A 10,853-nucleotide genomic window follows, 5' to 3' on the forward strand; every position below is an offset into this window, starting at 1 on the left:
CGTGCATGCGCGGCGCGTACACCTACTGGAATGGATATGAGCAACACATCTCGAAGAACAACAGTTACAAAGGTGAATAACCGTGTTTTACTTGCGTATTGTACACCATTAACACTTTTGTCATCATTTTTTCCTCTCTCTTTTCAGGGAATTGAACCACAAAGGAAAGTTTCTTGAAATCCACCTTGTCTAAACTACTGCATACAATATGTTTACAAAACACTGATTTTTAAGCAATACACAAATTCATTGCGGTAAAAATCAAGTAAGACTAAAAGAGGCAATTTAAAAGTAATTTTACTTAGTTGAACATCTCTTCAGCTATATCATGGACAGGTGTAACTTATAATATTAGTTATGTGTCTTAAAAGTTTTGTTTCTATAGAGATATTTTACTCCCTCAACTCATGAACTGTGAAACTGAAAATATCATCCAAATTCTACTCATTATGGTGGTTCCATACACACTGATACAAATAAAATATCAAAAGACACCTGCTACAGAATAATATATAAATCATCATTATAAGTGCCATTAGTTTAAAACAGTGGCAAACTTGCTGGTGCAGTCTTAAAACATGGGGCCCATTAAATCAACAATATTAAGTTGCAGCTGATTTAGTCCTGAAAGGAAGATGGATCCACAAACCAACCATTAAAAATATGTAGGTGTTAAGAATTTAAATAAAAGGTTTAAAGGTTTAAGATGGTTCCTGCAACTCAGTCAAATGAAAATCAGGGTCTTTCACTGTAGGCATATGAAGGTCTTACATTTAAAATAAACTATTAGATAATTATGTATTTGCTAACATTATAACAGATTATACAGGAAATCATATAACCTCACTTCTAAAATCATCATCTGTCTACCATTCAACATTTTATAGCTTATGGACACTTCACTGATATAATAATGTCATTTTGAGCCACCAAAAGACCTATCAACTTGTAACAGTTATTATAAAGGGAGTCAATAGTTATCCCTACATTTAGGTTGCCTAGTACTTTCTACTATAAAAGATCCTTCCCATCTTTTTTGAGACACACTAAAACCTCTACCATTTGTAGCAGGATTTTGAAATCCATCAAAGAGAAAGCCGTAGGCTGGAGAAATACTTTTTCTTTGTCTCATGAAATTACACTCAGGTTCTCCTGATATGAGCCATTTTCTTTTTCTTGCTTCCATTGCTCATAGATCTTAATTACATGATCACATGCAGTTTTCCATAGGACTCCTGCCTCATTCAGTGTACAAAAAAGGACACACATGGAAGAGTTAAGGTTCCACTAGCATTTCCTAACTTTCGAGTGCTTGACTTTGCAACTTAAATAATGTTTTTTAACAGTTTCAGTATGCAATATACTATGTATTAAAGCATAATCAAATAACATTTAATTCTCCTTTCACGGACAATGGCTTCACTACCTACTTAGATCATTCGCTTCATCCGGATGAATTTTCCTATTGAGTTTTCACATTTTGGTATAAATAAATGCTAGACCTACATACTGCATTGTCTGTTTTAAGAAAACCAGGAGGTTGACTTGCATTATCTAAAATCCATGAACATCTCTATTTCCACATGCAAACTATATAAACACCCTAAAACCTAGTGTATGCAAACATATTTTTCGCACTGCAAGTAAGCTATTAGTAATAAAACAGTATCAGCTTTTATGTCATCAAAAAAAAGTCTATCAATTAAAATCGATACCTTTTTGGGGATACATGGTGGTTCTTTTTTCACAGTCCTCAATAAAAACTCTGGCATATTGTTTTCAATATCTTCACGTGTTCCCTTTTTGCATAGTACTGCAGCCAGAAATGAAATGACCTAGAGAAAGAATGCAATTTACAGTGAATATGCAGAAAATGCAACAAAATATGAATATGTCCTTCAGACAGCAGACATTCAGGGCACGATCCTGGAAGTGCTAAGCATCCTCAGCTTTTGCTGACTTCATCCTTGAGATATGAGCTCAATTCTCCTACAGGGCTAGAATGTTTGCTAATGAATGAAGAAAAAAACAGAGCCCTGAAAAATACGGATGATGTAGTGCAGGAAGATAGGGAGAAATGATGGAAAGGGCATGCCTAGAAGGGAGGAGATAGGGTCCTTGAAGGGAAAACAGAAGTAGCACAGATGTGGTTAGTCCACCTGAAACTTCAGTCCAAAGTTTCCTCTGGGGAAGGGTTTTAAAGTGATGGTTGCCCAATCCTATTAATATGTATTTCTTATATATTTCATAGATAAGGCCAAAGAGACCACTATTACTTGCTAGTCTGACCTCCTGTATACACAGGCTAAAGGACTTTCCTGAATTAAACTAGAGCATGTCTTTTAGAAAAACATTCAATCTTGATTAAAAAATTGGCAGTGACAAAGAATCCATCACAACTTGATAAATTGTTCCAGTGGTTAATTACTCTCAATGTTAAAAATGTGCACCTTATTTCCAGCCTATCTTTATCGAGCTTCAACTTACAGCCACTGGATCTTGTTATGTCTTTCTTTGTTAGATTGAAGAGCCCAATATCAAATTTTGGGGCTCCATGTATGTACTTATAGACTAAAATCAAGTCACCTCTTAACCTTCTCTTTGTTAAACTGGATAGACTGAAGCAAGGAGCTCAATCACTACAAAGGCATATTTTCAAATCTTTTAATCTAGCAGTTTTCAATCTTTTTTCATTCGCAGATTCCCTAAAAATTTTTGAACAGAAGTGTGGACCCCTTTGGAAATCTTAGACATAGTCTGCGGTCCCCCAGGGGGCCATGGACCACAGGTTGAAAAACACTGTTTATGCTAACACCAACCTTTCGCGGACCTCTTAGACATAGACTACTGACCCCCAGAGGGCCACAGACCACAGATTAAGAACCACTTTGAGCCCTCTCCAATTTAGCATCATCCTTCTTGAATTTTGATCATCTGAACTGGACATAGTATTCCAGCAGCAGTTGCACTAGTGCCAAATACAGCGCTAATATAACTTCCCTACTCCTACTTGATATTTCCTTGTTCATGCATCCAAGTATCATATTAGTCCTTTGGGCCAGCATTGCACTGGCAGCTCACATTCAATCGATTATCCAAAATGGACCTAAAGTCTTTTTCAGTCATTGCTTCCCAGGATACAGTCTTTGTTCCTCCAATTCTCTGAGGCTAGCACCAGGATTAGCTTTCTCCATTGGATTCAGGAGCAGAACTACATCAAGGTCACCTTGTTAAGCCCCAGTTGCAACGCATTCGCTGCTGACTTCAGCTTATCTGTCAGCTTGGAATGTGGGTGGCTTGGGGTAATATGAGTATATATATACTGCAACATTCTATAGTAGGTTAGAGGCCCACAGTCTGAGCTATTTTGGGCTACACTTCAGCTGTCATCCAGAAGAAACAGAAGGCAAAAAGCACAGCTATTGGCAGACAATTCGGCCACAACAGTCACATTTTTAAAAATCACCCAGGTATGGTGTCCCAGGAATTGTGCAGCAGCAAGAAGCAGCTGTTCTGCCACTGCAGTGCTCATCTTTTAGAAGTTCGGCAGTTCTTCTATTGCTCACAGCAGCAGCCAGCTCTCATCCCTTTCCTCTGCAGCCGCCACACAGCTGTTCATAGCAGGACAGAGCTAAAGCTGTCAGCACCACAGAGAAGGAGGTAGCCAACAGGGAATGGTGGAGGGAGAGACAGCAAGGAATGTTGAGCTGCCAGGAAAAAAACCTGCCAAGGGTAGAGGTGAGTGGGGCAGAAGAGGGGGAAGCCACCATGTGGGGCAGGAGAGTGGAAAGCTACCATAGGGGCCAAAGGAGGCAACAAAATTTTAGGCACAATTCTTCATATAAACTGATGGGGCAAGGTGGTTCTGGAAGTTTGTACGTGTATCAGTGAATTTTAATAATAGATGGCAATGGTGGTAGAAATTTTTTTTGTTTTTAAAACCCTTTCAAGCATAAACTGAAATTCCCCAGAAAATAGTAACAACCTCTAGTGGCTTCCAGACTCTTCATTTATTTAAATAATTATCCCCATCAAGCTTTCACATTTTGGTAACTATGGCAAAGGCCTGAAAAAAGGACAATCTGCCAGAGAAATCTGCTGCTCCTTCAACTGAAGCAGGAAGCAAACTGTAGAATAGGCAGCATAAGGAGGGGGAACTGAAGCCAAAAACATTTCTCTTTTCTCTGAGACACCTCATAACAGATAGATAGGGGAGACAGAACCTCCAGAAACAATACAGTTTGAACTCTGTAAAATAAACATACATAAATTATTTTGTAAATCCATCCTGCTACAACAGACACAGCCATTTCTCAGAACATTCTCTAATAACTATTTTACAGCACAACTACTTAGGTGGTCACAAGCTTAAGAAAATAATTAGGAAAAAATAAAGACTTCAAACTTTATTCAGTCTTCAGGCCTTTAACTTTGTTTTTAGCCTCTTTTCAAGGTGTGCTGGAAAAGGAATAGAGATTTTGCTACTACTCACCATTATCCACCAGCACTACCCCAGCTTCCATAAAGTAAAATTATTTCTTCATACCTGGGGACGCCACTATGATAAGTTAAAACTAGGGATGTCGATTAATCACAGTTAAACCACACGATTAACTAAAAAAAATATTAAATCACTATTAACTGCAGTTTTAATCACATTGCTAAACAATAGAATACCAATTGCAATTTATTAAATATTTTCTATGTTCTTCTACATTTTCAAATATATGGATTTCAGTTACAACACAGAATACAAAGTGTACAGTGCTTACGTTATATTATTTTTGTTTACAAATATTTGCACTGTAAAATGATAAAAGAAATAGTATTTTTCAATTCACTTCATACAAGTACTGTAGTGCAATCTCTATCATGAAAGTGCAATTTACAAATGTATATTTGTTACATAACTGCACTTAAAAACAAAACAATGTAACTTTAGAGCCTACAAGTCCACTCAGTCCTACTTCTTGTTCAGCCAATCACTAAGACAAACAAGTTTGTTTACATTTATGGGAGATAATGCTGCAAGCTTCTTATTTACAATGTCACCTGAAAGTGAGAACATGTGTTCACATGGCACTTTTGTAGCCAGCGTGGCAAGGTATTTACATGCCAGATATGCTAAATATTCATATGCTCCTTCATGCTTCGGCCACCATTCCAGAGGACATGCTTCCATGCTGACGACGTTCGTTAAAAAATAATGCGCTAATTAAATTTGTGACTGAATTCCTTGGGGGAAAACTATGTCTCCTGCTCTGTTTTACCCATATTCTGCCATATATTTCATGTTCTAGCAGTATCGCATGATGACCCAGCACATGTCCGTTTTAAGAACACTTTCACTGCAGATTTGACAAAATGCAAAGAAGGTACTGATGTGAGATTTCTAAAGACAGCTACAGCACTCAACCCAACATTTAAGAATCTGAAGTGCCTTCCAAAATTTGAGAGGGACAAGGTGTGAAGTATGCTTTCAGAAGTCTTAAAAGAGCAACATACGTATCCAGAAGCTACAGAACCTGAATCAGCAAAAAAAGAAAATCAACATTCTGCTGGCAGCATCTAACTCAGATGATGAAAATGAACGTGCATCAGGCCACACTGGTTTGGATTGTTATCAAGCAGAACCGGTCATCAGAATGGACACATGTCCTCTGGAATGGTGGTTGAAGTATAAAAGGACACATGAATGTTTAGCACATCTGGCACGTAAATATCTTGCAACGCCAGCTACAACAGTGCCATGTGAATGCCTGTTCTTACTTTCAGGTGACACTGTAAACAAGAAGCAGGAAGCATCATCACCTGCAAATGTAAACAAACTTGTTTGTCTGAGCAATTGGTTGAACAAGAAGTAGGATTGAGTAGAATTATAGGCTCAAGTTTTACATTGTTTTATTTTTGAGTGCAGTTTTTTTTGTACATAATTGTACATCTGTAAGTTCAACTTTCATGATAAAGAGGTTGCACTACAGTACTTGTATGAGGTGAATTGAAAAATACTATTTTTTACAGTGCAAATATTTGTAGTATAAAATAAATATAAAAATGAGCACTGTACACTTGTATTCTGTGTTGTAACTGAAATCAATATATTTGAAAATGTAGAAAACATTCAAAAATATTTAAATAATGGTATTCTATTATTGTTTAACAGCACGATTAATCACAATTGATTTTTTTAATCCCTGGGCAGCCCTAGTTAAAACAATCTTATTTTAACACTAAATGGACAAATGTAAGGAAATTTAAAATTAAGCCTGCACTTTGCCCATAACCCACCCCACTCTGACTATGGTGTAACAGAAGGTAATTCTGCATGCCATATGGATTAAGTAAGTCGCTGCCTGAAATATGAATTTCTTTAATTTACATCAGACAAACCAGCCTCCATGTAGGATAATATGTTTGGGGAGGGGGAAGGAGGAGGAGTTTAAACAGTAGTTCACAAATTCAGGACTTCATCAGGTTTAAACATTACACTCCTAAAGCTAAATCCTGCAAACTGCTGCACACGGGCAAACCTCTATACCCATGGAGTCCAATTGATTTCAACAGGGGTCTGTCCAGAGCCCCATTGATTTCTGTGATGATCTACATAAGAGCAGAGATTCACCTATTCAGAATAGTTTGCAGGGCTGGAGCTATAATATACTAGTTTAACCTCATATAGTGCCTCCTTCATGTTCTTGTGATATTAGAAACCAACAGTATTTTCCTAGGGTTAATAAAATACTCCATATCCAAACTCTGACTTTGAAAATAAAACTGATCCTAACTGATTTAAACAAAATTTAGTTGAGAAATGAATTATCTTGAGAATTTGTATGCAACGTTACACCGAAAGTGAGATTTTAGGCTGAATTACACACTTTCTGAAAAGGGAAGTTTAGAAAATGTCAGGAGTTTCTAAGCTATAGCAGCACTGGGGCGGGGGGAGGGGTTGCTAAAATAAACTGTATTGAACAGAAGTTTAAGAAATCATTTACAGAAACCAAGTTATCCATTATGGAACAAAGTTTAAATTATGCCTCAAAGAAATCCCAGAAGAATAAAATCTGCAATCTAATCTCTGAATCAGTCATACGATAGAACGGTATTTCATCCCTGAAATGACAGACCAAATTATCATTCTGGGAAAGGCATCTTTCCCCATGCTTACAAGGAAACATGTATAGGTTCTTTCCTTACACACTGTCAATTAGCAATATACACTACATACCAGAGTCTGGAAAACAGTGCAATAACATTTCCCACTGGCCAATGTGAAAGGGCAAGGGGAAATCAGACTTGAAAATAAAATTTGCACTAGTGTTTTTGAACATTTCCTCATTATAATAAAAAAAAAAGTCTTCAGAAGTGGGAAAAAAAAACCTCACTCACTGTGTGCATTAGTATATCCTAAAGGCATCCCAGCCATCTTCCAGAATCACACTGTAATTTGAACCAGGGATGGGAAGTTCAGCATGTAAACAAGCATGAGGAATAGGAGGAGATTTTTACAGCACTGTAAATTAGGTTTTCTGATATTTGCTAAGTGGTTAATTAAAGTGACTGAATATACATAATACTTGTTTCAACACAGTAATAATGTTTTCTACACAAATAAGTGAGACTCCTGCCTCTTTTGTACTTTCATATGCACCTCACTGCCCCTCCTGCAACTCAAAGTGCAGGAGTCTAAAGACTGACTTGGGGGGGGGGGAGAAGGGGAAAATATATAAGGTACTCTTTTAATGATGCATTCTTCTTCAAAGTTGGTGTAGCAATTAGAAAGTTTATCACATTGCAATTCCAAACAACTACATAAAATCAGTGTTGCAACATGCTGAGTTTGCTTATCTCCCATCTATCCCTTCAAAATAATTAATAATTCCATACAGTTATATGGCACAGCAAGCATGCCATTCACTATCACCCAGCATCATATATGTGCGCCATTCTTGTGGGCAAACTGCTTGATATTCAAACTTCTAAGAATCCTGCTCTCTTAAATAGTCTATGCCTTGTATATCTGAAAGGACAGTCTCGCAATTTATATGTGGAGGTAAAATTTTAAATTCAGCTTGATGAAAGTACTTTTCATTATAATTATCAATGACATTGCACTTTTAGAATTAGATTTTCATAGTTTAGATGGTATTATAGAGCATTAGCTAAACAGGTTGATCAAGATTAAGAAAAAAGTTTAAGAACTTTTTAGTTTATATTTTAAAAGTAAACACAAATATAGTGAACATGTGTTATTACTTGTATTCCTTCTCCTCTGAGAGAGATTTTTAGAGTGAGTAGAATGTTAAAGAATGTTACCAACGTAACATTGACACAAATCTACTGAAATATGATACATTGCAGAAACCCAAAAAGGTTATTTAAATATTAGCGGTATTGAAATTGACTGCCAAATATCTTTGGATACATGTTTTTTATTAGATTGCATGAGATACTTGCAGTTTAGAATAAAAAATACTTCTACATCTACTGCGTTTGAGTGCATCTGATTAGTTTCCTTTGCTCTCAACCGCATGCTAACAAGAAACCTAAGCATGATCAGGTGCAGCATTATGCAAACAGAAGCAGTTCAGTTTTATTCAAACTGAGAATGTTATAGCACCACGAGGAACACACACATTGTGTGGTACACCTATAAATACTCCCCCAAGAGAGACACTTTGCCAAATGTACGCTTAGTTTATTCTCTCTTTTTAAAGAGAAAAGGTTCATTATGTTACTCACTTTAGCATGGTCTCATACTGTAAGGATAATTCTCAGTTAATATTTCCAGAAGTTCGGGTGGGGAGAATTTTACACTGGAGTAGATGGATCAGTCGGGCTCCAGCAGGAATTAGACAATGGGGAAGCCAGAGAGGGGTGGGTGGAGAGAAGAGGGCATCATATATCAGATACTTTAGGATTCAACCTACTAACTAAATAAAAGAAGTGGAAGGGTAAGAACCTCCTTCCAGATTTAAAATGTCCTGATTTTGACTGAATCATTCAACCCTGACGATTCAAAACAGATAAGAAAAAATGCTACTATACTGTGTATCTTTTGCATTAACATTAGCTGTCATCTTTACTTATAAGAATAGTAGCCTAAATCACTTACATTTCTGACTGGGAGACAACAATGGAATGCAACATTTTGGATCTTACAAAATTAATCTGGCTAGGGTCTCCAAAGTTTGGAGTATACTTGAAGTACTTTTCAAGAGCAGCACAAAAAACTGTTACTGTCTAGACAATGAATGAAAAACAACTTTAGCCACTCTGTGCATGTTAAAAGCGTAAAGCCCCATTTATAACCATTCTTATGATGCACAGAGAGTAACTCTTAAGATTCCTAAAATATAAACACAAACATTGGGACTCTAGCTAGATATACAATTATAACTTCTTAAATAGGTGCCTTTTAAAAATCATTAACCCTTATACGTAATCTATTTCATAAAGCATAGTCACAGCTGAACCAATAGTTTAAGATGACAAAATACCTGTATTGTTTTTCCAAGTCCCATGTCATCTCCAAGAATACATCCTCTTTTACGAGCATAGTGTCCATAGAGAAACTGAACCCCGTCTCTTTGATAATCACGCAGATACCTATTAATTGTATAAGGGATACAGTCCCCATCTACAGATAACTCAAAAGCAACTGCAGGAGATGGAAGCCTTCGGTCAGGGAAATAAGGCTTTTCTAAATCTTCATCATCAAATATTAAGCTATTCTGGGGATCTTTACCAGCTCTGGCTTTACAGAGTTTTGTTGTTATGTTCTTTTCTTCAGATCCCCAAAATGATACAATTGCAAATGATTTCCCATTCTTGTCTGTTTCAACTGACTTTATTGTGGCTTCACAAAGATTCCCACTTTCAGGAGATGGGGCAAAACACTTCGCTCCAGCATGCCACCTGTCTAAAAACAAAAACACACATAAAAAGATGATGTTGCAAACAATGTGAAAAAAGTGCTACGCTTGTTATGCTTTGTTAATACTGTTCAAAGTATTGTATTAACACTGTTGTGAGAAAATACATATAAATAAGGCCCTTCATTTTTGGTTTTTATTTATATAAGTTTCCTGGGAATTTATCTGGTTTGTTCTTAACATTTTACAAATGGGAGAAAATCTGGAAAAACCAAAAACTAAGGGCAGCGAGTGCTGGGGAGGGATGGCCAGTACTCATGGGGATGGAACTCACCATGTAGCACTTGGGGAACCTTCCATACCCTACAATGGTCAGGAGGTCTTGGCCGCCAGGACCTTGCTCCCTACCCTCTCTTTCTGTGCCCCTGACACACAGGCAGCCACACAGGGTGCTGAAGATATGATCAGCAGAGAAGCAAAAGGCTGCCATCTGTGAATACTGGCCTCCCTGCCAAACAGAGTGTCCTCCTGATCCCACCAGCCCTTCAGCACAGCCCCCTCTGCTTCCCTTGCGCAGACTCTGTTTGGCAGGGGAAGTGGATGGGGCTCTGTGCCCTGGAGCAAGCTGCTACAGCTGCATGGTGGGGGAGCAAGAAGGGCAGGAAGCCTGGCCCGAACAGCCAAGACTTCCGGCACAGAATCCCCCCTGCTTCCGATGGTGGACACTGTCCCCTCCTGATCTAAGCCCATCAATGTGACCCCATCCACTCTCACACTGAAGGAGAGGGCTCTGTCTGGCAGGGGCCAGTACTCACAGGGTGCAGCGTTCTGCTCCCTGCAGGCCTGTCACTGCAGTGGTCGGGCAGTCTCAGGCCTGGTCCACTATGCGTTTAAATCGATTTAAAGAGCGTTAAATTGATTTAACGCTGTACCCGTCCACACTACAATGCTCTTTATATCGATATAAAGAGCACTTTA

General features: G+C 37.9%; 1 protein-coding gene across 5 annotated transcripts in view; it reads right to left on the minus strand.

Moving 5' to 3' along the window:
* Positions 1 to 10,853, minus strand: part of LOC116831121 (DNA excision repair protein ERCC-6-like 2) — a 26,181-nt gene that overhangs the window by 5,040 nt on the left and 10,288 nt on the right. For all 5 annotated transcript variants that reach the window (XM_075067213.1, XM_075067216.1, XM_075067214.1 and 2 more), the window contains 2 exons: positions 9,501 to 9,922; positions 1,716 to 1,835 (listed from right to left, as the gene is read on the minus strand). In XM_075067213.1, the coding sequence (XP_074923314.1) occupies positions 1,716 to 1,835; positions 9,501 to 9,922 (542 nt within the window). The remainder of the gene's footprint in view (positions 1 to 1,715; positions 1,836 to 9,500; positions 9,923 to 10,853) is intronic.

The sequence above is a fragment of the Chelonoidis abingdonii genome, chromosome 6, assembly GCF_003597395.2.
Source record: "Chelonoidis abingdonii isolate Lonesome George chromosome 6, CheloAbing_2.0, whole genome shotgun sequence".
NCBI classification, from domain to species: Eukaryota; Metazoa; Chordata; order Testudines; family Testudinidae; genus Chelonoidis; species Chelonoidis abingdonii.